Source organism: Bemisia tabaci, chromosome 2, assembly GCF_918797505.1.
Source record: "Bemisia tabaci chromosome 2, PGI_BMITA_v3".
In the NCBI taxonomy this organism is placed as follows: Eukaryota; Metazoa; Arthropoda; class Insecta; order Hemiptera; family Aleyrodidae; genus Bemisia; species Bemisia tabaci.
The window spans coordinates 27,217,543-27,244,240 of NC_092794.1; the positions used below are offsets into that span (position 1 = coordinate 27,217,543).

Sequence of the window (26,698 nt, forward strand, 5' to 3'; positions counted from 1 at the left end):
TATTTTTTGAACTAAAAATGCAAATCTAGAAGAACTTTAAGCCTTACCCACACTCTTAATAGACGATTATTATATTAAGCCGTTTTAAAAGAAACGAACATATTAAATACGATACTCTCACGTGACTACAAAATTAGTTAAGATGATAAAACTAAGATGTACCCACGTACAATGCAAGCATCTTTGTTAAAAAATAATTCTGAATGATTCGTCTTTTAAAATCCTAAACTGGTAATCAAAAAGAATTCGAAAAAATGTTTACAATAGTATTGTTTTTCTAATGTTTTATTTAAATAGCAAAAAAAAAAATGAGGGACAAGAAAAGAAACAGAAATAGAAAAATCACAAGCGCCAATAGAGTATCACAAACCCTGAATTTTACATTTGTATTACCCTTCCTTCTCTCATTGTTGACGAAATGGGTGAGAGAATAAAATTTCAAATCTCTAAAGTTAATTTGTATTGTGATAGTTTCAATTCATTTGCACCATTTTACACTGGTCCTGTGGAGATTGGGTAGCCCTCAATTGGCGCTGGCGATGTTTGCCCCAATACATTATTTGAGTTTAACAACATATTACAATAGTTTAACAGAGAGTAACATCAAACATATAACCAAGAAACAAGAAGGTATAAGAACTTTTTTAAAGATATATAAATCTCTTCAGCCAATTCGCCAACAATTATAAGAAAAGAGAAAAAAGCCAAAGGCTTAAATAAATAAAAATCTTTCAACAGATGAGAAACAAATATCAAACAAAAAGGTTCCTCTTTTTTGTCTCTTAAACAAAAGTGACGACTCAAAAATTTGCAACTATCTACTTCGTCAATTTAAAAATATTAAATCAGTAATCTGATAGACAAAGACTTGAAAACAAAAACAACAAAGAACAAAAAGGCTAATGAAGAATTGGCAATATTTTTGGCCTTTAAGGAAAATTACTTTGAGATGTGATAAACATTTACAACTGATCGGTAAGCTTATTGAGAATCATCACCAAAAATGTTCCTTCTTAGGACCATATTCAAGAAAGTTAACACTCCGAAATTTGCGAGACAAAAATGTGGGTTTTCCCATCAATAGTTAATGAGGTTAAGACAATTATTCGATTAACAATGATAGAATCTTCTAATTACCTAGATTGACCAGAACCGAGTCAATTCGAATCAATAAAAATCATAGATGATCCAAAATAGTCGTAACTACACCCAAACTGACAAAAAATACATTTTCATAGGATTACCTGAATCTCACCTCGATTATCTTATCTTTTCTTTATATCTTTCTACCTTGTTCTGCAATTTTTCTAGAATTCCGGCTTAAACTAGGAGTTTTACTTCAAAATGGAGATTGCGATACAAAGAGTTGTGGCTATAACACTGCCATCTTGACTTAAAAACGCCTCTATTCAAATAGAAAAATAAATTCACAAGCACCGTGATAAGATTCTATCGCGTTTGCTAAATGACTTTTTTATGTTTGAGGAAAACTGAGCAGAATTATACAAAAATAAAAACAAGTTTGAGTCATTTAATTTCACCCTTACTTACGTTACATTAAATTAAACCTTCAATTAATTATTGTCTAAATTAGTTCTGAGAAGTTTGCAGATCGGTCCTGCATCCTCTTTTCAGTTTTCAGTACAAAAAAAAAAAATCAGCCTGCTGATCGGCTGCCAAAATGTTAGTCAAAATCGCTGAAACTTCAATTACTATTTTCAGCGTTGCATTGATTCAAAACAGTGTTCTTAAAGTTTTATTCAAACTACACCTTTCACGCCAAAAATTATTTTTAGGACTACTTTTCTTAGCCTTCCTCTCCTATGTCTGTTGAATTCAACTTACACAAGCGAATGAGCCCACACTAAAGAGACATGAATGAGCCCCCCTTTTACAGAAAAAATCTTTAGAATGCATCAGTCATTGGTTTTTTGCAGAATTTTTTTATTCATATTTCCAGGTAAAAATAGTTATTTTCTTTCTTTTGAATTGTAATTATTTGTCTAGACTGAAACCATGGAGAAACAAGTTGCAATTTTTTATAAAAAAATATATCTGACTAGCTAAATCAACTACTACAGGTACTTTCGATTAAAAGAAGTACAGAACAAAAAACACATTACAATCAATAATAGCTTCCGACAGCTGTCGGGACAAGAAAAGAAAGATTAACTTCCTCAAAAGAAGATTAAACGGAGCGAAACAAAACTTCGGCATGAAATTGACCTGCTTTGAGGTCGTGAATTCCTGATCACTTTCATTAGAGACCTCGTTTTAGTTTAGAATTCTCAGATTTGAAAGAACACACTGCGTGCCTACGCAAATTTTGAACGTTCAAGGTTAAAAAGCCCTTACAAAAGGAGAAAATTGTTTCAAAGAAGAAATTTCCTTCCGAATTAGAAGTGAAAAAAATGTTCCCAACTTACTAAACAAAGCAAAATAAAAGGGGAATGCTTGAAGTCTATGGGAGATTATCACAAAATCTATGAAAAAATATTGTATTTCAAAATAGAAATGAGTATGACTCTCGTACCGTTTATGAAATTCATTAGTCCTCTACTTGGAGGTTTTTTCAAATGAGGAAAAGTTCTCTATATCATGAAATAAATGTCGTAATGATCATTAATTGAGAACTGTAAGATTTTGGATCTGTTGAAACCCCTAAAAATGAAATATTGAGCGCAACAACACCACAATTCAAGCACTACGTTTCTTCAGTCATAAATTACTATGTATAACATGAGCACCGCTACTTGCTAATCAAACAAGTGAGGAACAAACCCTTTTTCAAAGCAGTAAAAGTAAACTTAAGCAAAAGAAACAAATTGATAAAATGGCCATAATGACCACTATTGCAATGAAATTATTTCAACAATTAGCACCCTCCGTTTATAATTTTTACAAGAAATCTGCTACATAATTGCAAAAAAAGCATCTTCATGTTTCATGAGTATGTGTCTTATTTCTTTAAACAGACTTTTTCTAAAGACTAATACTTCATATATCTAGTAATACTTCTTTGGGTGTTTTGAGGATCTAACGATCTTCGAAAGAGGAAAGAATTTCTTTCTTGTACAACCTGATTACACCAGGTTAACACACAATTTTTTTGGAGATCAAGATTGAGACCTAGGAGAAAGATCTCTTCTAAACAGTTTGACTGTATGATATTATGCGGTTTCCTCCTCAATTTCTACATCAGAAAATGGTTTATCTTCCATACTCAGAATAATTACTGCCTCTATTTGTTTTTGAAGCCAGACAAGAGTCGAGTTATCATCGCAAGGGATAATGATTTCGTTGCTGGATGCATATGGTAGATTCTGATCCTGTCAAACAAAGAGAAAAATGAAAATAATGGCAAATTGCAATCAATTTAAACTTTTCCACTTAGTGATCACTGTTTCGACCCGAATTTCCAAAGTTAGTGCCGACACACGACTTCATAATAGAGAAAACACACAAATTAATTTTAGATAGAGAGGGTGTATTCACCATCATACTTTCAATTTAGTGTGACACTGAAACCTTTCATGATAGAGCATAACAGCTTGTTAGAGCACAATTTTTCTCCGGGGAAATTTGCTTTTTAGTGCAAAATTCCCTGGAAAGTCAGGAGAATGACTGTGGCAATAGTTCAGGATTGTTGATTGACCCCTCAACGGACAATGAAAGGCCTCCCGATTTTCTGCTTCCTATTTCAGGAGTCGTGAAAATGTAGCTGAGGTTACTTGCAACTTGCAAACTTGGCGCTGCTCAAAGTAAGTGTGACTACATTGTCAATGGGTCTGAACGCAAAAGATACAACCAAATGGAACACTCTTTGCAAGTTAAATCCCACCAAAATCACCCAAAAAAGTCCGAAATCCATTCCTAAGTGCGCAATCTGTTTGATTTGTAACACGTTTTTTCAAGTTTCCCACGTCTGTGGGCAGTTTTTCTCAGTGACTGCAGATCAACTTTGCACAGACAGAGGTGTAAAAAAATCTGACCCGAGTAAACTAGGTAACGATTTCAGCAAATTTTTCTATTATTGGATTTCAATCGTTTTCGACTGTTTGTTTCCTTTTTTCTTTTCATTTTGCGGAAAAGAAGTGGATTTCAGACTTTTTAATGTGCCCGAGGTGATTTTCAAGCGAATTTACCTTAAGAAACGGTATTCAATTGGCTGTATTTCTTGCGTCCAACAGACCCATTATGTATGTGTAAATACACAACAAAACAATGAATATAATAACTTATGAACCACCATATCAACTTCATGAATACATTTCAAACTATTCCACTAAACCAACAGCACACTATGACGTGGTGACCGAGTCATAATTGAGTAGAAACTTACTTTTTCATCCTAAACTGGTAATCATGAAGTGATGATTTCTTTTTCTTTTTCAACCAAGCCAACACTAAAATTAGGAATAATTGTGAAAGAAAAATGAAAAAATAAAAATACCTGTCTAACTTGGAGGACAAGTTTGTGGTCGTTAACCGTAGGAACTTGCATTATGTCATCAATCCTGATGAGCCAGTCGATTTCCCAAGTACCCCATTGTCGAGGTTTTTGGAGCAGAAAAATATGTCTGAAGGAAAAAAGAGATTAACCAGAATCAGTTAAATTGGTGATTCTTCAATCTTAAAGAGAATGGATGCTGAAGCATTTATAAAACAATAAAATTTTCACCTAGGCTGTGTACCGCAACATAAGCACCAATATCAGGACAAGTCATGACAATGAATAAAATCCCTATGAAGTGCGATGTATCTTTGAAACTAATTCAAGTCAACTATTTTTAAGCCTGGTTTTAACCACATACTAATAATGTGAGACAAAATGAAAAATTTGGGGAGTCAAATTCCTACTTGGTAAGACTGATTGCGTCTCAAATTGTGTGAATTCCTTCTGACTACACATTTTTTGTTGGAATCGATCATTCACTTTATTTAAAAGGTACAACAGTCAAAAGTTTTGAATTTTGAGCTTTGGCGCAGAAGTGATACAAAGCTTTAGTGCGGATTCAACCAGATGGTTTACGTCAACAAATAAATATAACTTGCTTGTCAAAAAAGAGGGACATTTTTATTGTAAGGAAATGACTTAGAGATTGTGAATGATATTTTTACTAAAAATCAAGTCGATAAGAATGTCTGTGTGAACTTAGATTTAGGTGGTTTACTTACTGCAGAGTGATTAACAGACAAATTTTTCCTGATGATTGCAGCGGAGCATGCCCCCAGTAATGGTCTGTATTTATGTAGTGGCCTTTGCTTAAGGAGTGCAGCAGCATCGTCCCAGTAGATTCAAACAGAGAAAATGGACGAACGCCCTGAAAAACGACAAATGAGTGAGAACTATTCACAATGTTGAATTACAAAATTCCATTTTACATAGGTGCTACAACTTTGATTTTACAGATGAATGATTTTTAAATAATAGCCAAGTATTTCATTAAACGTGCATGTAGAAGATCTAATGACTCACATGAAAAGTCTAAAAGTTTTTGAACTCGGAATCAACTTTCATTTTTACTTTCTCAGAATCTGACCCGAGAAAAAATGACAGCTTTTATAGACATGTCATTGTAGCTGACGTCGTAAAAGTTAACTGTATAATAAAGTTTTAAGGGGCAAGAAATGGATTACTTACAAAATAAGGATTGATATGTCTTGGCAGCCTGGATCGAAGAATGATTTCCTCACCCATCTCAGCAGCTCTAGATAGAAAAGTAAAAAGAGAGAAGAATTAGTTATGCATTTCATAACAACATTTTATTGTCCAGGTTTTCTTTGTGTTTTTGAAATTTGGACGCACTGAGCGCCTGCAACATATGATTAAAAAATTTCCCCTAAATGTCAGAAAATGCCTCATAAGGCAAGAAAAAAGGTGCCTGGAAAAACTGCCATAGTTCTCCGTCTTTCCTATAGAATCTGAATCTGTAGTCGAAACATATCCTTCCTATTTAAAAATCACAAGAAACTGGAGAGTAGCGCCCCCCTTACCCTGAGAAAACTTCTCAAGAGGGGAGGTGGGGGAACTGAAAATATTTTTATTGGATTCCTTAGGGTCAATTTACCCTGTGACAATTCGAACCCTAAAACTCAGTTTCGGTCAGTCCTCAAGACACACATAGTGAACAGCCGCTGGTATGTACGACTAAATTTTTTGTTTTTGTAAATCAGGAATTCTTCCCTGTAAACAATCACATTCACACATCGTGAAAATTTAAAGACCTGTAAACAGGTACATCTCAGCACTTCTATGTCTTCAAGTTTTTTCAACAAGAGAGGATTCATGATGGAAGTAAAGATATTTAGCTGAAAGGAAAAAAAGGGTATCTCACCTTCTTATGCTATTTTTGGACATTTCTACAACATCTCCTACTTGGACTGATGGTTGGCTGAGCAAAGTAAAAAGTCCTTTACCTGCACCCCGAAAGAAATTGTCTATGCCTCCTTGTTGAGTCCCTGGAACAATGATCAAGGCATTTATCCAATATTAGAGATACACTAAAGAGAATAATATAAGAGAAAAATGGAGACAAATTGTTAGGCACAAATCATGACTCACATATTTTGGTAGTGACGAAGAACAAGAGGAAGTGGTTGCACAGAACAGCACTCCTACAACCTGTGAAAGCAAGGTTTTAAATCGATGCGCACCATTTTGTAAATGCTTCCTAAAACCTTAACCTAACTGTCAGCATTCTAAACTATCATCAAATGGGTGATGAGCATGGGAAAGCACAGAGTTATACCAATGACAGGGCTCACCTCAAAGTACAGCTACGCCTTGACATCAGTGGGCGACAGGCAGCAAAGGGTCGTAAGCCAAAATTGCTATGCCAATTCTTCTCTAGTACTACACCCAATAAAATGAAAGATTTAGGATTTTTCTGAATGGAGGTTTGAGATAAAAGTTAGGGATGCACAGATGTCATGGAGTTGAGGAGAGACTAAAAAATATCGGTTCATTTGGCTTCAGTCCAGCCACAACGGTGAGAGGAAGTGAACTGGAGTGATAATCGGTGGCTCAGTTACACCTTACTTGATTTAGCGACAAGAATCATTATCAAAGAGGGTTGGGAACATGGAGATAAGAAACCAATGAGTAGATTTATAAGTAACAGGAACCTGGAACTTATTAAAAGATTGTTTTCAATTGGGACCAAAAATTTTACTTCTTGAAGAGAATTCCCAGTAGGTCAATTCTGAGTCCTTCAAACTTTCATGGCATTGGGTAAATGAGTGAAAAAATAGGACCAGGCCATATTTATGAGTTCGCTGGGTTTCTGACTAAATCAGGTTCTGACACAGCGAGGTTGGACTGAAAAGACAAAGATACGTAGATTATTAAAAACTAACACAGCAAAAAAAAAAAAGCTTACGAAACTTACCAGCACTGTGTTTAACAGTAACTCCTGAAAAGCCTAGCATCACTCCCAATTCAAGTGTGTTGTTTGCTGATACAATAAATCCAGGGAGAGTCGATTGTTGTGGAAAGAATACATTTTTCTGGACAAAGAAAGGAAAAAGGAGGATTAAAGAAGCTTTAAAAGTTCTTTCTTTATAATGTAAATAAATAATTTATCACAGTTTATTTTTCTGGTTACCCCTAAACTACCAAACCCATCTACAAAATCAGACAGAGTCTGATATTAATAAGTTCAGACATCGTCTGATTTTGTAGATACTAATCCACATTAACATACATGCCATATTTTTGCCATTTTGCCATAGTAAAATACATTTGACCAATTGACCATAACTGTTTAGAATTTTAGAATTTTTTTGTCAAACATTTTAGAAACTGTCAAAGTCACAGTTCCGAGGGCAGAGTTTGTGTGGATTTTCAATAAGAAAAAAGACAGTATTCACTGAATGTACCGATCAAAAAGAACTTCAAATAAGTCTTAAAATGGTTATAAATAATCAAGTTCGGATTGTATTCAGGAAATAAAAGTTAAGTTACCTTTTTTGAGTCTTCATTGAAGCTGAGCATGCTGGAATTTGAATCATTGCACGTTGACATGATCAAGGCACTTGCTGTAGAGCAACCAACAATATGACCCATCAAACACTTAGCACTCGTGCAAAGGCCCTCTGATAGCTCATCAACATCTTCCAGCTCTCTCTGCTTTATGGAAAAAGTAAAAAATTACTTCGGTAAAAAAATGAATGTACCTCGACTAAAATAAATAATGACATGAATAAAGGGACCAAAAAAAGAGCGAGAAGTAAAAATTTAATATAAGAAGTGAGCTCTGGAAGTTTTCAATAATAGAAAAGGTGAGATAAAAGTGAAGGGAAAAGGAGAAGGAGCAAAACGATGATGAAACTGCAGAAGTGCGTAACTCGATTTATGACGGTTTTGAGTTAGCCGCACAAACAAGTTGTTGAAGATGTTTTCTATCTGCGATCAAGCGATTATAAAAAGCTATAAAAAGCCTACTTACAGCTTATTTTAAAAAGTTTAACATTCGTTAACTTTGAATATCCTCCTTCAAATTTACCTCCATAAAATTCAAAGATGCTTCCTCCGATGATTGCCTGAAACTACCAGAGTACGGACTGCTTAGAACATCCCACTCCAGAACATTCACATAGAGCTGTTGCATCAGATAAGTAGAGTAATGTTGTGCTACATTTCTCAGAACTGTGTGAAGATTTTTGCTGATTCCGTACTGCTTGAAGCACATAGTCCTGAGAAATAAAAACATAAATTATGCCATAACTTCATTTCAAACTTCATTAATTAGGTGAGGATATTAAAATTAATGGGTAATATGTAACTTATTGCTTGAAATTAAAAACAGACCTGCACTTCGCTTAAATGATTTTGTTATGTTGACCATTATTTACCTAAGGGGTAGATTTATCTCAACATACAGATGAGTTTCTCAACTACTTCAAAGTCTTACTTCTTAATTTTTAGAAAAGAAGCCTTGTCACACATTGAACTGCACACTGTAACTGTTGATCTAGGCGATGCTTACATTATAATTTTCACCTTAAAGCTTTCAGCGAGCCTCTCAATGTATTTTGCTACATTCTTGGCACTAAACGCTTACTTTTGTTACTTTTTGTGTCAATATTCTGACTAATGAATATTCCCTACCTGAAATGAACAGATTTGATGTCGTTAATGAGCGGGGCTAAAACTTCCAAAACGTAGAACAAAATATCCGCAGCATAAGAAGAATTCGTCAATGCTTGATTGACTGTATTTGTATTGAGGTCACTGCTTGTTTGAGAGTAGCTGACAATGAAGTTCAGCGGTGGAATGGCAATCTGCTCAATGATTGTTCGATCAGTGGAGAAATTCTCATCTACACTCTAGAGAGGTGGAATGAAGTAAAATTACCATCAGTAAAATTAAGTGGAATGAGACAAAAATTAAATAAAATAAGCAAAATGAGGAAAAACAGCGAACACTGAGCAGGGTTTCCATGAATGAAAGTGAAATGAGCATGCTATTTTAGTCATTTCTATTGATTAACTCAAAAAAGGACAGTGCGTGACTCTGTGATTCATCCCAGGGTCACTTTTCTACCCTCTTATTTACTTGTATTCATGCTGAAAGAAATTTTGAGAAAATGAATTAAATCAGAAGGAACTATGTACATAACTCATAGCATGAGGGGACATATGCTGAGGTGCTTGATTTTGTATTATGTCCTGTACTCTATTTCTTACTTCATTCATTTTAAAACTGAGAAAAATGAGATTCTATCTTGTCTGTACCTTGACCACTACAGGTTGATGCATGGCGGCTATATCATGCCGAATTCTAATAGATGGTTTTTCTTCTTTGATCAAAGGCGATAGGAGCAAAAACACAGATGAAATAAAATCACGATCAAGTTGAATCATGAATTCCTGAAATGACGCTCGTAAAAATCTGCAACATAAGACAAATGTATTTCTTAAGTCAACAAAGCATGATTTATAAAATCTTTATGGATATTTTACTCAAGCTGAAGCTTATCAAATCTGAGGATATTTTACTCACGGAGAATGAATTTTTGGAACAAATGCAAATAATGGTGCCATGTAAGCAGTTTGAAAATTGCAAGACGCTATTACTCCAAAACAAATACGCAAGACAAACAAATGTTAAACAAAAAAAAACCTCTGAATTCCCACGTAAAGAATAATCTTTACAGTATTAAAACCTTTATGATACAGTTACCTTCAGTTTTTCTGGTTTTACAGAAATATTATGCCACCTGCTTTTCTTGTCAAATTTTTGTAAATTTAAGATGCGCGAAATTGTGGCAAATACTGATATTATTCTTTAGTTCTACTAACTTTGGAGGATTTCAAAAATTTACATTTATTCCAGAGGATAGATTGAAGATCATGATTGACTGATTTAAACACATTGATAAACTACTTACTTAAACACAGTCTGGCTTTGAATGGGCTGATTCCGTTTCATTGCTGATACATTGATGCAAGGTTTTGGCCCAGTTTTACGCAATACTGGAAGAGGAGTGGCAACAGAGTAAAGGACAACAGGAAAAATGGCCTCCGGTAACTGGTTATCAACCTAAAAAAATCAAAATAAATTCATTCCAGATGGGAGAGAAAAAATATATCGAAGGACTACAAAGACAAAATCTCTTTAAAACAAATGTTGAAACATTGATGTGATAACCCTGGCACCTCAATGACTCTAAGGAAGGTTAATTAAAAAACCCTTGTAAAAATCTTCAAATAAACAAAGTTTTACTTTTACAAAGTTTCAACTTTATGTTGATTCCTACAAAGAAATAATGCATAATAACTATTGATAAATAACCAAATTTGCATTAAAATGTTGTTCATTCTAAAAATCGGCTGAATATATAAACTCACAAATTGATTTTACTCAGTATGAAAATTAAAAAAATGCGAGTATAAGAATAGTTTGACTTGAGTTATTCACATCATTTAATTGTAATAGACGTTTTAGATACTGAAAATTATAAAAAGGTCAAAAATATTCAATCACTCATGAATTTTTGGCATAATAAAAATACGGCATGATCTGAAAATGTAAAAAAATAACTTCACCTGCAACTTGTGAATTTTACATTGCCAATAAATGTAATGATCTGATTTTCGTAACTGGAACCAGACAGCAGGGTTGTAAAAACGTCTCAGTTCTCCAAAAAATGGCTTGGTCATCTGCATTTTTTCAAAGTCAATCTAGAAATGGAATAAAAAAAATTAATTTCTGCAACAGTAGTTGAAAATAAGGCATGTAGAAGTTGCACCAATTTTTCTCCTGTTCTGATGCATTTATAGAGACAATTTGCAACTTTATTCTTTTGCTTCTTAAAATACAAATATCATCCCGTGTCCAAAAATCTAGTAACCTAAATAGCTTATGACTGTTTGGTTCGCTGAAGAAAAGGATTTTGCATTTCATAGCACGGCGGCGTAACAAGCTTCAAATCAGGACTAATCAGCTATGTTTGCCTAATGTACTCCAATAAGAGGAAAACTGGTGGCATCCTACTGAAAGACCTGATTTATTTGCCCACACTGTACTTTCCTCAACTGATATTCTCAAAATTAAAGCAGTGCCTAGCTCCAAAAGCATAAATAGCTGTAAACAGTTAAAATATTGGTTGAGTAATTTACAAAAGAGTATATCCCACTTAATTGTGTATAATTTAGCATATGATTCCTTCTTTTCAACTGAGAACCTCAAAAATGAAAACTATGATTGATCTTTTCTGAGAGTTGCAATTGAGATACATGCAAATCTGGTGCAACTATCCTTCATCCTTGATTATAAAAAATCACATTAAAACCATCTTGATTGACATGGACATTGAGTACCTGTACATAGTCTTTTAACTGCGCTTTTTTTGAACCACTGAGCCATGATGCTTCTACCCATGAGGCTAATTCTAAAGTTAAGAGCTTCCAGCGATGTGCAACACAAACTTCCCAAAGAGCGGCTGAGTCCAGTATATTCAAGTACACAACTTCTTGCTGTCGAGAGTTTCTTTCATGTATCTGATGGAAAAGAGGAAATAAAAGAATAATAATTTCTATTTTCATCTCTGGTTGTTTCTTTTACGAAAGACTTTTTTCATACTGTCAGCACTGAGGCGGACTGAAAGTATTCAGGATTGGACCAAGTTTACCAGCAACGCACCAAGTTGTCTTGTAATTGGATGTGTTTCTGTATACTCCAAACAAATTTTGTTCTAAAATGCAACAATGTATCTCTGATAAACTCAGTCCAGTTCATTTAAATGAAGCTAAGAAAATTATATAATAATCACGTGAACGTCTCATGAATGTTTCTTTATTGAATGTAACTTTTGATCAGTTCAATCTGAAAAATGATCAGTGGGTGGGCTTGACGGGTCATCTAGAGCTTCCTATTGGTAGACTTATAATTTTTGAAGATTAGCTTCTCAAGAGGAGTAGAGTTAAATAGATTCTCACTTAAGGGCGAAAATTTGTTTGCTTTAAAGATACCTTATCAAAAACTGATTATAAAAACTATCAGTGGACACACTAAAGACTACTGTTGCTATTTCTATTTCGATGAAGAATTTCTTTCCTGAAAAATAAATTAATGAATCTCATTCTTATCAGCTAGACTCACTTACCAGAGAAATTCCGATGCCTTTCAAAGAGAAAAACAATTCCATATTGCTTTTTTCAAAGTCAATTTTCTTCCTCATTTGAAATGCAAGTTTTTCATCTTGTGTGAAAAGGAGGACTCGTTGAAATCCTTCTAAGTAGCTCACCCAATAAACCATCACTTTGTCCTTGCGTGTCTTCTTAGTGAGCTGAAAATATGATCAATAAATCAATAAGGTCTAGAAAACCTTTATGCGACAGGAAGATAACAATAAAGAAGAGTTCATGTTAAATTTTGCAAACAGCAAGAAATAACTTGAGGTCTTAAAGAGGCTCATTATAAAACTAGCAATTTTTTGCAATGAATCAATACGGCATTGTGCCAATTTATTGCAGCTTAGAATTCAAGATTTTTAACATTCAAATGACATACATCGTGAGCAGATTTGACGACTTTGTTTCAAAGGAAAACGCATAACATATTAAAAATTTCAATAGGTGACAAACCAATGAGAGGATAATGACATTTGAAATTCATTTAAAACCTAGAAACATAATTTTGAAACAAAAATGGACTGAAAAGCTAATTTTTCCAATACCTGAGGTTTTTCATCCAGGTCAGAATCATCGCTACTGCTGCTTTTAACACTGTTTGTCTCTTCCCGCCGACCAACAGATAGTTTTTTCAATCCGGCTGATAATTTAGCACCTACCGCTGTTAACGTTTGTTGATTATTCTGTGGTTTCACCATATGAAAACTAACCCGCTCTTGGCCATAACCATCCTGAAAAAAATAAATAATTACATGATAGAAAAACTTGTGCTCATAAACATACTAGTTTAAATTCAAGACACCTAACTGTTGAAAACTGCTATTAGCTGATATTTTCTTTGTTTGAGTTGTTATTCCAATTGCTATTCTGTCCTGCATTACAAACAAGATAATCCTCCAGAGAGCTTGAATTGCAGCAGAATTGGTGAAATTGTTTGGAATGTACTTCCTATCCCTAGAATAAATTAATCATTCTTCCCCTCCAAATTCCATTGCCTCAAAAACTATGCATCATATTAATCGAAATAAAATGATAAAATATAAGAATAACAGAAAAAACTACTTCTATGAATAAAAATCCTGCAAAGATTTACCTTTCCAAAATTTGCGTAAAACCCAGAGCACTTTTTGTTATAAACATTCCAGACCAACACTCTGTCTTTGGCGGGGTCATCCCAGGTGTACAAAAGTGACTGGCAGGGGCTTAATAACGCAACCTGAACAAATTGACAAAAAACAGAAATATAGAGGGAAAAAATTCGAAGACTCATTGCAAAAATTTTCAAGTTATTTTTCAATAAGGTATCTACTCAATTTATTTCCATAGTACAGAAAAATGTTGAAAATGAGAAACAGATATTATAACATGCACAGCAGCATCGTGACTGTCCAAAAGGTGATACATGTCACTGGTTCGTTTGAGAGCAAACAAATAAAACTAGCAAAATGTATCCTGTAAAGTCTTAAATGGTAGTGTATCACCTTTAAAACAAGCCCTCGGCTCAAGAAGGTTACAAGATAAAATTATGGAGTTTTAAAGATCTTTTATCGAAGGGCTCCCTTGCAAATTTTCAGGCGATATTTCGACAAAGAAAAGTAAAATTCAAATTTGATTTTTTTAAAAATAACTTCACAAGAAGAATTCTGCCTAAAAATAATGAAAATAAAACTCTATTCTTCATCAAGTGTTTGACCTGTTAAGCTTGACAAGCTTTAAAATTGATGACTTATGCTTCAAGGCTGTAGGAGAGGCAATTTGCAAGTTTTACTTGTTTACTGGAATGAGGACCAGTCACAGCACTTTCAAGACAACCTAGGAAAAATGACTTGAAACTTAAATTCAATTTTGTTCCTTTTCATAACTCTCACTTTAATTACTGTTTAATAAACTCCACCCAAATTCCATTGAAGATGAGCCTCTTTTAACTTGAAACAAAAGCACGAAAGACCAAAAAAATTAGATGAGAAAAAGATGAGAGTATGAAATTCATATTACACCATACCTGCCCTAGATACTGTTGATGAATCTTCAAGAACAAGTCTTGGCACAGATTGTCAATCCGTAAGGGGGCATCTCCAGGATAATATCTTCTGAACAAAATTGTGAAGGGTTTAGTCTCACCGCCGCTGACATCAACGACAAGTCCAGTCTAAAAAGAAACAACACATTTGAAATTTAATTAAGGCTGGGAAATACTTTCTCCGGTTAGCAGTCTTAAAAATTTTAAGTTACATCAACATGATACTGCACTGATGCTTTGATTTTCAATTATGAATTGGCTGCTTTTTGTTAGGGAACTGTGCAATAATTAGGTAATTCTAAATTTGGTATTTTTTACTAGGTTTTAAGAGATGCCTTGAGAATTTTGAAATTTATCAATTTAATATATTGAGATTAGCTGCACCTTGGTAGTGCACTGACAGAAATGAAACTGAATAGATCTACAGGGAGCTTAGAAACATAAAAAGTGGGAGAAGAACTTACCCCCTTATCCATACGTAATACTGTTTGCTGAGTGGTGCAAATTGAAAAATGCTGCGATACTAGTTTACTGTCGGTAAATTTTACAAACATTGACATTGACTCTGTCTCTGGCCAAAATGGGACACTCTGAAATAAAAATATTAGAATGAAAAAACAGGGATGGAGAGATATAAAAGAGAAGTAAAGAAGGAAAAGGCTATGAAAGGGAAAGTTAAACAAATTTGAACGATTAGAAAAAACTGTTGAACAGGTCTGGGGGCCGTATGAGAAATACATTATCAGAATCGAAATATACTCGCTCAATAATAGGTTTTACATCATAAATATTCGGTAAAAAATATAGTTGTTACATTACTAAATAAACAAAGTCAATCATTATTAAGATGAGAGTTAATAACTTAAATAGCGTTGAAATTGCTTGAGTGAAAATGTTGATACTGCAAAAAAAAAAAAAAAGAAAAAAAGAAAAAAGAATGAAATATTATCTGTGATATTTGGTTTAAGATTCAGATACAGAAAGAGACTTACCTGTCCATGCTGTAGATCAAACCATAAATCAGCTTTTTCATTGTTTTCCATGAATCTGAGAGGTCGGAAGCACTGATTACTGACCAAAAAATTTGGTAAAAATTTGATGACTTTCGTTAAATGAGGGCTGGACGAAGAGGTGCTAATATTCATCAGTATCCGGTAGCTCTTGTTTCTTTCTTTGTCTCTGGAAAAGAAACTCTATCATGAATGCAAGAAAAAGTCCCAACCGTAAAAGATCGAAATTAAATTGCAAATGGACTTAAACGAAACTATAATTACGTTAAAGCTCAGTCCTGGTTACGCAATTGTTGAAAGTGATGATGGAATATATTTAAATTCTCTATTTTTTACTCCACTGTTAAATTTTAAAGGTGTTGGGCACTTTGTTGGGCAACGTAATTACAGATGCTCTTGTCTTCTAAACTTTTCAAGTTCAGGCATAAAAAGAAGAGAGTACATCTTGCCACTGTTCCATGTTGGCCTCTTCCAAGAGTGGGCTGTTTCAAATGGAAACATATCACGCCAACAATCGTCATGACATCACAAGAAAAATTGACCGCTACGTACTCCTTGATCTACATTAGTTTACTTGCTTTCGGGTCACGATTATAACATGATGTTCTGTGCCTCGATCACACTCGGAATATTTCAGCTGTATGAAGTGTATATTTAGTCATTTTTTTAAATGATATAGTCTGTTCGTGATTCAAGTACAGTAGCTATGTTGCATTGGATTCAAGGTGGTTGAAACCATGGGTTGTCACCTCTTAAAATGTCACAAGCTGCGGGCTAATGAGAAACGTTCTTTATATAGCTATGAGTTTCATTTCCCCACTAAAAAAAGCTGTATCGAGCTATTTGACGCTCATGAATGCGTTTTTCACCAAAACATACGATAAGAGCACCTAGTTCCAAGACAATTCTTGGATCTTACAACAACCCCCATTTCTCTCGAAAAGTCTTCATGAGAACTATTCCAATTCATATGATACTATCTAGTGTGTTTATCAATGAGGAACTACTAATTGGTAAGATCCCTCAGAGTGGAACAAACAATGCTTAAATGTGTGTAGTAACTGACAAAATTTCAACAGCTCCTTACACTGACAGTGACTTTTTTACAGTGACATAAACTCATTAAATATTATTTCAACTGATTTTACAAATTGAGAGGAAACAGCTCGTACCGACAAATAACGATGCCAGGACAGTTGAGAGTGTCAATGGAAAAAGCTGATGACCACGATGACTCATTCGCCCTCAAACGAATAGTTCTCTGCCTTTGCTTTCGGTAACAAAAGAACAGGGGTCCCTCACCCTTAATGTCAAGGACAGAGTCCGATGAAGAGGCCTGAAAATAAAAACGGAGAACATTACAACGCTTAATTTTAACACTTAGAAGTTACCAACAACCGCTTGAGAAAAAGATGCTCATTGTCATGTCCTCCAATACTTGGGGTAATTGAATGGACTTGAAAAGTACATGGCCCTATTGAGAAAAACGACTTTGCTCTATTGTATTTCCAAATCTTTAAAGCAATTCAAAATACACACAGCTGGGTAAGTTTCTACGTATACTCACCCTCACTTGAAGGAAAAGCTCGGTTTTGTTGGCGATCCAATATTGTGTAAATAGAGTGATGTTGCAAGATGCAATCCTGTCGATGTGAGCATTTAAAAACATCTGCTTAATATCAGTATCATTATCTTGCTGCGACTGAGTCATCATCAAAGTTTTCTCAACTACATCAACTGTGAGGTTAAAAGATCCACACCACGAGCAACCCAGATAGTTCACTACCTGCATCAAAAAAATGAAAATCTTATGAGAGGTATGAAGGAATTTGAAAGGGGCAACCTGCATGTCATCCATCAAAGCAAAATGCACATATCATTTTCATAATAATTCATTACGGTACAGGATAGAACTTTAACTCTCATAAAGCAAGGATCAAAATTTTTTATTACATTCAAAATTTCTCTGAACTGAGGAAATTATAATTGTTTACTTTGTGAACAGAAAACAAAATGCCACTCCTTGAAATTTCACTGAATTTTTTATGTTTGTGAGAAATATGCTGGGAGAAGTTGAGATGATAAAGTTGGTTCTTTTTCTTTCAAATGAGTTAGGCAGAGCCAGAAATTATCAAAAGCTGTCAAGTTACATATTTTTCTTGTCTTCTTGTTGGTAAACAAAAAATACCATGCTAGTTTACCGCGATAGGTGCTTAGCATTAAGTCTAGAGGGAAAACAAATTATATAGTATGTAGTTTAAAATCTGGGGGAAAAAGTCAGGAAAACGGACATAAAATTTTCACTACTCGATGCTTCATCCCACAATGAAAAATTATCTTAATTACTCCAATCAATGAATTAGATAATCTTACCTCGACTGAAAATTTATTGAGTTTGGAAAGATCGAAGCAGTGCGTGACAGCTTTGCCACCAGGTTCAATTTCAAGAGCTTGTTCTGGGGCAGGCAGTAAAATTCTTAAGCTTAGTGGAAGACGATTAAAAATAGTCACAGAGGGTAAAAGGTGCAAGGTGAAATTGGGAACAGCGCGACAAGCTCGACAAGACGCAGCCACATTCTCGACACATATAGCCTGATAAACAAAATTGGGAAGATAAAAAAACAAATGAAACAAGGATAAAAAAAATAATGAATACCATAACATACTCCTTTAATTGTTTAGAAAAATAATACTTCAAAAATAAAGCAAGAGGGTGATATTCTGATAACCTGAGAGCAGCATGGCTACTCTCACTGCTGAAAATGGAATATTGCTCATTCTACATCATTCAAAATTCTGTGTATCCAAATGAAAGATACTGCAGTTTCCAAACAAAATTTTTGCCATTTTGGTCACTTTTTTGTGCTTTTATTAGTTTTGCCACTTCTGTGCCCTGAACGTTAATTTTACATAATCTTGGTATTCCTTTAAAGGTTTTCTCACTGATGTGTTTTCATACTATTAAGAATGGACTATGCAGCAATCCTTGAATACATTGGGTGTCAGTCCACTTTCTGGTCAACCGCTTCTTTGCAAAAGACTGATAGCTGAGTCAGTACTCATTTTTATCCAGAGGCAACCCTAATATAAATCACTTTGCTATCTTCCTATTAAATCTTTGCTGACTCTAAAAAACATCAATTAAAAAGAGGTCCATGATTGCATACAATTTTCACTTTTGAATCTTTGAAACATTCCTAAAAAGAAGTTAGTAAGTTTTAGCAAGTAATTTTTCCATTACCCGAATTGAGAAACTGTTGGCTGCAGTTAGTTTTGGTTTACAAACAAGATCTACAGGTCTTTGAATCTGAGATGCCATCTCCTGCCACCAAAGGCCAGTTTCACTGACATGATAACTCCTGCACAAATATTAGGATTACTTACTTAGTTAATCTCTGCCTTCGTTGCAAATAACTTCCTTAATCAGGGAAAGAAAGATTTATACTGGTAAATTCATTGCCAGGAAGCTTCAGTACACTGAAACTAAAGCTCCCAAATTGGGCTTCTCACAACAACACTAAAGTTCCTGTTGGAGCTAACTTCAAGCATAATAACACAAGAAAACCTTCACAAATCTTAAAACAAATAATGCATCTGACTTAAAATAAAGTGATGTGCTATCTGGGCGCAGTTACTGATTACAGATAGGACTCGCAACTCGCCCCTGTTGTAACATTTTGATAGTCTTGACACATACCTAGAAATTCTTTATCATAGAGCTTCCATCTATGAAACCTAAGCATATCTCGGCTCACAGGTCAAAAAAATATAAAAACTGTGAAATCTCAACAAAATAAATGTAGAAATACAAAATTTTTGCTTGATGCAGCAGTATAAAGTAGGATATGAGAATATATTGCCTTGAAAAAAGAAAACCCGGGATAAGATAATATTTTAAGACTGAACAAACTAAAAAAGAGCACTTACTCTACATATGTTGGCATGACAAATATATGGCAGTGGTAAGCGACAAGTAAAGGCACCGTATAAGTCTGATCTGGTTCGAGAATAGCGATTCGATTGAAATCGTCGAATGGATTGATAGACTCCCCGATTGGTTCGTAGCCAAGAGCAGAAAGATTTTCTTTTTTGTAATATAATCCGATGGGAAATTGAGTGTCATTCTTTACCTGAAATCAAAGAAAAATTAAAGACATGCTATTCGGTGTGTTCAATAATCAAAATTTTATTTCTAGCTAAAAATAATTATGAGCGGTTAAAACTGTTGAATTATGAAAATTGATTCAATGTAAGGGGGAAAAAATTGCTCTCTGGAGGGGTCGGAAAGTCTTTGTAAATTTAAAAAAATAATTGACTTTAACTGTCAGAAAAACTTTCTAAAAGAATTGGAAAAAACGAAAATGTAAACTCAGAAAATGAATACTGGTAAAGCTTGAAATTTTCTTGCTTCACATTTATCAGGTTTCATCCTCAGGAAATCACATTTCAATTTCAAGCAGGGTTTCTTTAAAAAAATCCCTCCTGGGAGAGATAACACATCTTTCTTTAAATTTAATACGTAATGATGATTTGCATTACCACATAGTCAACCAGATAGGCGACCTGGTTATGTGCTGGATAATGGTCTAAGAAAAAAGAAAGAAAAAATCACCAAGTTGGACTTTTGGACCAAATTGCTCTGAACAAAGCAAATGAACAGGTGCCCGTTTCCAAGTGTAAAAGATAATACTTTATCTTCATTCTGAAATTTACAAATTACTAAAAAAGAAAAATAATAAAAGAGTAAAAATAGAAAGCATACCTGCAATGGGGACCGCACATGAATTACTCTTTTGAACTCATTGGCCTGAATATCAAGGCTAATATAATAGCGGGTATTATTTTTTATGGGTTGCAGTAAGTGAAATTTCGACACAGTTCTTTGAGGGCATAAAACTCTGAGAACATCGAATCCTGAAAAAAAAACAAGAAATTTAAAAAATTTATCTATAAACATACGATTGCAACATGATGATCAATTTGAAGTAGGGATGTGACACCATCTGCAAGAAAATGAACTTCAGTCAACAAAATAAATACTGAGAATTGGCGAGAGAGGCGTTGCTTGGAGGAATGATAAACAAATATTTTGTTACCAAAATACCTACTTAGAAATAAATACAAAAAAAATGCAAAAATGTTCATAAAAAACTAAAAAACAAAATACAAAACCAAAGTATTGAGCATTTCAAGTTTCCGGTTAAAAATGTAGAGTTATGCGAAAAAGCTATCTGGTTATGTGTTCAAGGGTAAAAGTTGTTAAATTCAAGTAAACCACCATCCTGTTACTATCGGTATTTGGGACTTTTCTCATTATTTAAATGCCTTTATACCATCTAATAGCACAAAAAAATAGCTACGCCACTGTTATCTTAATCTTCTGAATATTGGAAAACATTTTCCAGCAAAAATTAAATACCAGGTTTTGATGCATGTTGACTAAAAATGAACTAGAAAAAATTTTCACCAGGAACTAGGGGGACCCTCTTTGTGTGGACGGTTGCAAATATCAATTCATTATTACCTGGAACATTGATATGTAGGTAATAATCGGCCACTTTTTTGTACAAATTGGTGATTGTGTCTGTCATAAATTCAAAATTTGAATTCACTTCACCATCAAGTGTTTTTTCATTTGATGATAAAGCAGCAAAGCCTCCTTCGAAACTAAAACACAGGAAAATGTTACATTGCAATTAATTCTCACTTTTTTCTCTGAGAAAATATGAAGAAAGTTTGAGGGAATTGTTGTGTTAATTATGATTATCAATTCAGTAAACAAAGCAATATAAATTGCATGATAAACAACAGCAACAAAATTGACTCGGATGGTGCAAAAACTGCTAAAATCTGTTTTCCTACTTATTAGTTGTTCTGGGTCAATAATACATTTCAAGTTTAAATACAGCCATGAAAGTGGTGTGAAAAATCATCCTGGACTTAGTTTGGTCCCAAAACAAGACTTAAAGCCAATTTTAAGATGGGATTGACTCTTTAAAAGAATTATTGAAACAAAAACCTCAGCCCTGGAAAAAAAGACACTAGCAGTTTTTGCATCATACCAAATTCAACTGTTCTCTTACAAGATCCTTTTTATTGATACAATTTGAGGAGAGTTTGTCCGTACAGATCCATACCAGCCTTAGTCTAAAATTGTGATGGCGTAATTAATGGAACACAATTTTTTTAGCAAAAGTATAAAACACAGAAAACCATATTGTGGAAGCAGTGCTGGAAGACTGCAAATCACAAAACGCAAATTGCTAGCCTTGGTAACAATGAGGCATTTTGTGTGCATTTTATGTTTCTACCATGCAACACTGCTAAGATTGTCCAACTTTGTCACAATTCTTAAGTCAATTCTAAAGACCATTCAAAGATATTTTTGATCCACCGTTAGTTTTTAATTTTCAGTCAACTTTCTTGAACATTATTTCGAATGTAAGAGTAATGATTTAGCAATACAGGAATTCAACCTCTTCAAACTGCTGCGAAATTTACCTTTCAATATCATTTTCAAATCCAGAATTTTTAGTGTCAGGGGTAACTGAACCAGATTGTGAGCCACTTGGAGTTGAGTCAGAGATGCTGTATGATGATCTGATGAGCACTTTCGACCCGCCACCCTGAAAAAAGGGGATTGAAATTTAACAGACTTTCAAATATCACAACTTGTAAATTCTACATACATATTGGATAATTCTCACCAATGTATTTTCTTTTTGTCTTCATTGGAAGGAGTTACGAAAAGCTCCAGCTGTTTTCTGACATTTGCAAAGCGAAGTTGAAATGAATAGCCTGCCATAATCAATGATGCCAAATATTTCACAAGCCGCACACGTTGTTATTACTTTGGATTACCGATGAGCGCTCATTGTTTCTACTTCCACTTATGACGTCAGAAAAATCCATTAAACAGTATCTACTTTAACGCTAGTGACCTTGATTGTGAATTCAGGTGACAACAACAAAAACAAAAACGAAATATAGTTAAAATTTGAAAACCTTAAATATTACCATCATTGCTGTTTTACAGCAGATTTTTCAGATTTGTGAGGCACAAAGGGAGAACGGAAAAATACGGAACAAAAATCAAGACGGAGTCCTGGAAAAAATACCTTCGTTCTTTGGAAAAGAGTGATGACAGAGTCAGGAGCAATATCATTGTGCAAACTTAGTTGATTTGTGCGAATTTGAGGCAGCGGAGTCTTTGTGATGTAGGCATCCATCAATTCAGTCAAAACACGAATTGTATTTGATGATAGACTTATTTCTAATGAGTCTTTCGCCTCAATTATGAAATAGGTGGCTGTCTTTTCTGTTTGCATCTCTGGTTCTAGCCCTGAATCTAAAGAATCACCTGATATCGAAAAAAAAACAAGAGGAGTTGAAGAGAGTCAGCATAATTTTATTTTGCAAAAGGTTGTATGTACATGATAATTACGATAACAAAATGGGAAAACAAGACTAAAAACATTTTAGCCTGTTTTGGCCTTGCGTCCCCATTTTGTTATTGTGATTATCTACACTCCCACTACCAAAAATCCTTTTAGTCCTATGGCAAAATCCTTTGGACTTTAACTGACTCATTACTCACATTTGTTTTGGTAGATCATTGTTAAGAATTTTTGATCCAAAAAATCAAATTAAATACAAAAACCAAATACATTAAGACCTTGATTTATCGAATCATGAGTTAACAAATTGATCTTCTGGTCTCTTCAAGGGCTTCAAGCTAATTCAAAGTGACGGATTCTGTAATTTAACGAGTTGATTCATCAGTCCTGTGAAATCAGACCTGTGAGGTCTTAAATATGTATGACAAACCTGTGCGCAACATTGTGCTTCTCTTTGCTATGTTGTAGAAATTTAACATAAATTGTCGCTTAAGAAATTTGCTATTCTAAAAACGATCATGGATTGATAATGAGCTGTTTGAGTGTAAAACCAAGTATAAATTTACAACAACCAGCAATAAAAATATTTGCTTGAACAGTCAAATACAACTCACTATTACTTCTCTGGTTCAAAGTATCATGAACTTACTTCGATTGTTCAGAAAAACTGTTCGTTCTTGAGTGCCAACGACTGTGCTTGCTCCTACACTGACTTCGTTTTCAGTCTCTTCCTCGGTTTCAATTGAATGTTCAGCTTCACTGGAGTTTTCTTGATCACTACTTTCACTATCCAGACTTTCACTGAGAACACAAATCAAACTACATGTTCTACTGGGTACATGTTCAAAGTGACAAAAAAAAATTTATGTTAACCTCCATCATCATCACAGAATTTCAAATTTCAAATGATGGATAATTATTTGCCTCAAAAGTACTGCGGCAACAACATTGCATGATTGCATTGCTGTAACATTCTTCGTAAATATTCAGGCAAAATTGCTGGGCAAAGTTGGCATGACATTGTGAGGGAGGGATATGGCTGTTAGGTGGTAGTCACTTCACAATATTCGATTGTGTTGTGATTAAATTGTGGGTCACTTAAAAAGTACACCACTGCAAGCATCACCTGCCAGAGTCCAACTTGGTGGAGACTAGGCAATGCTTTAAAATTCAGCATTTGGTAGTGTCTGCTACAGTCTTTGTAAGCTTATATTGGCTTATCAAACAGCCACTCAGCCTTGCAAAGAAATGCGATATGTCTCAAAGTATTGTGTTCAATGAAAGAAAACACAGCCCTTCTTTAGTGTGTACAAGGGCAGAATTGCCAGTGTATGGTAGGAAACCTTGTGAGTCTGTCCACTAATACTGAACACTGCTGAAGTACCTCTGCTATAGTTAAATTAATTTCTGTTAAACGGGCGTAAGTCCTAAAACTCATGAGCCCTAGCATCCTACATGATTAACAAAAGCCAGGGTTTATGATTTTTTGGACTTACACCCATCTAGCAGAAACCAATTCAATTATGCCTTGCAACATTGCTATTACGATTGTGAAATTGCCAAACAATTATGGTAACATATCTCTTTTGATCATAAACACATTTCAATGATAAATAAATAAATTGAGTAAATTTAAAGAAAAGGATCTGAAAGGCTCACCCTGTAAAAAGATGACCAACAGCGTTTGCTAGTTTTTCGATGACTGCATTTTCATTCTCCGAGTCTGAATCTTCAGGAAAACCAATGAGGCTGTTGCGTTCATCTGGAACAACAAAAATTTGGAATAAGTCAAAGGAACTACTTCAAGATCTTATAAGCTCGGAAACATTTTCTTGCGAAACTTTACTTCGGAAAAACCTGAATTGATAATGAGACTCCCAAAACCATGCATCTCTACTTGTGACGTTGCAGACATCCTCCCATAATTTATTTCTTCAATGGAGATCTTCTCAACGTCAATTCTTAAAAACTTCTGTGATTTTTCTCCTCTGGGCGAAGCAAATTTAGAGAAAACTTCTGAGAATAACACTGATTAATTTTCCTTTAAAAAAATAAAACAAGAGCGGAGGTTTTTAAACACCGCAAATGAAGGTAGGGGGGGGGGGGGGGGGGATCCAGTGTCGATTTTCATGGCAATTCCAGGATCTTGCAACAGCCCTATTTTACAACCTGGACAGATAAGTTGTCATGGCATCAGATAGTAGTCCAGACCTAACAAAATCTTTAGGTAGGGATACAATTAAAATAAAAAAAGAAATTAATTATTTGAGGCAGTAAGAAGGACTGTGTTTGAAAAATTTGAGCCCTCTTTCAGTCCATTCTTCATTATTCAATTCTTTAGTTTCAAAGTCGTCTACCTCACCTTGTTTTCCGGGACGGAGAGAATTTCCGTGATGTTTCCTGATGAAAATCATTGAACCATTTTTGCATCCACTCTCATCATCGGACGTATCTGAGTCCATGGAGTTAGACTTGTGCCTCCGAGAGTCACTGGATTTAACTTCGCTACAGCTACTTCGATCTTTCTCGTTACTTTTCTTGTTTAAGTGTAAGTGGTTTGATAGAGGGTATGCTTTTGCCGTTAATACCTGAAACATTAGTCAATTTAACAAAAAACATTAGTCCATTTAATAAAAAAAAAAAAAAATAGAAATTTACACTTCTTTGGATTTACATGAGTCCTGAAATCTACGCACTGGCAAATACAAAATTTACACTGAGAAGAGTGTGGAAAAAAATTATTATTTTGTTTGAAAAAAAAATTAAAGTCTTGAGGTAAAGTTCCTCCATTTGATAAATATCATTAACAGTAATTTTCAAATTTTATTTTGATCTAGGTAAAGTCATTTTTTAATATTTATGAAAAAAAAACCTCGAAATAGTGCCAATGAAATTTCACAACAGCAATCCTGTGGAGACTTTTTATTGAGAACGTTACATTTTTCTTAAAAAAGAATGAGAGAACATTACAAGAACAACTACAAACACCACTGTGAAAATTCAGTAACTTTTTATCCTAGATCTTTCTAATCCTTGAATAGTCATTAAAAATTAAAGAACGGGGTTCATCTCAGTAAAAATAATTTTTACAGCACAAACGTATAGAAAACGGAAAAATTACTTTCATCGTGATCCCCCAGGGCCGATAAACATTTTCCACCTCCGAAACAGGTTCAATCACCGGCTCCCACACTCGTTTATCACCATTGTAACAGGATGCTTCTAGCAGGAGCTCCATCTTCAGTTGTAGTTCACTTGACCAATTTTTCATGTTTGTTTCAAACTTAGCTGTGAGCAACAAGACTGGAATCCGTTGACTAAAGTCCTCCACCTCAAAGAGCACTCGAATTTTTGGAAGAAAAATTGTGAAAGATTCATTGAGCTTTGGACAGTAAGTATTACAACAGATGTTTGTGTTCAGTGCATCAAAGTACAGGCTTGGAGAAATCTTTTTGGGGCACCTGGAAAAATTGTAAAATGGACAATAAGTTGATTAAAAATAAAGTTCAATCTAACATTTTTTATAAAATCTTACGAGAGAAAAAGTAATACCTACATCAGACGTACATCAAAAATCAAATTTGTCAAAACATTACAGCACAATGCCACAGAACAATTTGAATTCAAAAATC

The 26,698-nt window shown here is 34.4% G+C and overlaps 1 protein-coding gene across 1 annotated transcript in view; it reads right to left on the reverse strand.

The window, feature by feature from the left end:
* Positions 1-269: 269 nt before the first annotated feature.
* LOC109032493 (intermembrane lipid transfer protein VPS13A) overlaps positions 270-26,698 on the reverse strand; it is a 58,735-nt gene continuing 32,306 nt past the window's right edge. The window contains exons 27-58 of the mRNA XM_072297051.1: positions 26,188-26,527; positions 25,429-25,654; positions 24,726-24,828; positions 23,716-23,867; positions 22,788-23,029; positions 22,171-22,295; positions 21,194-21,336; positions 20,432-20,583; positions 19,597-19,799; positions 18,911-19,028; positions 18,043-18,261; positions 17,237-17,455; positions 16,842-17,005; positions 15,652-15,838; positions 15,124-15,249; positions 14,642-14,788; positions 13,733-13,855; positions 13,185-13,370; positions 12,612-12,794; positions 11,827-12,006; positions 11,053-11,187; positions 10,395-10,546; positions 9,739-9,895; positions 9,113-9,330; positions 8,508-8,697; positions 7,967-8,131; positions 7,392-7,509; positions 6,339-6,462; positions 5,645-5,711; positions 5,179-5,324; positions 4,454-4,580; positions 270-3,329 (exon numbers count right to left, since the gene is read on the reverse strand). Of these exons, the coding sequence (XP_072153152.1) occupies positions 3,171-3,329; positions 4,454-4,580; positions 5,179-5,324; positions 5,645-5,711; positions 6,339-6,462; positions 7,392-7,509; positions 7,967-8,131; positions 8,508-8,697; positions 9,113-9,330; positions 9,739-9,895; positions 10,395-10,546; positions 11,053-11,187; positions 11,827-12,006; positions 12,612-12,794; positions 13,185-13,370; positions 13,733-13,855; positions 14,642-14,788; positions 15,124-15,249; positions 15,652-15,838; positions 16,842-17,005; positions 17,237-17,455; positions 18,043-18,261; positions 18,911-19,028; positions 19,597-19,799; positions 20,432-20,583; positions 21,194-21,336; positions 22,171-22,295; positions 22,788-23,029; positions 23,716-23,867; positions 24,726-24,828; positions 25,429-25,654; positions 26,188-26,527 (5,296 nt within the window). The 3' untranslated portion in view covers positions 270-3,170. The remainder of the gene's footprint in view (positions 3,330-4,453; positions 4,581-5,178; positions 5,325-5,644; positions 5,712-6,338; positions 6,463-7,391; positions 7,510-7,966; positions 8,132-8,507; positions 8,698-9,112; positions 9,331-9,738; positions 9,896-10,394; positions 10,547-11,052; positions 11,188-11,826; positions 12,007-12,611; positions 12,795-13,184; positions 13,371-13,732; positions 13,856-14,641; positions 14,789-15,123; positions 15,250-15,651; positions 15,839-16,841; positions 17,006-17,236; positions 17,456-18,042; positions 18,262-18,910; positions 19,029-19,596; positions 19,800-20,431; positions 20,584-21,193; positions 21,337-22,170; positions 22,296-22,787; positions 23,030-23,715; positions 23,868-24,725; positions 24,829-25,428; positions 25,655-26,187; positions 26,528-26,698) is intronic.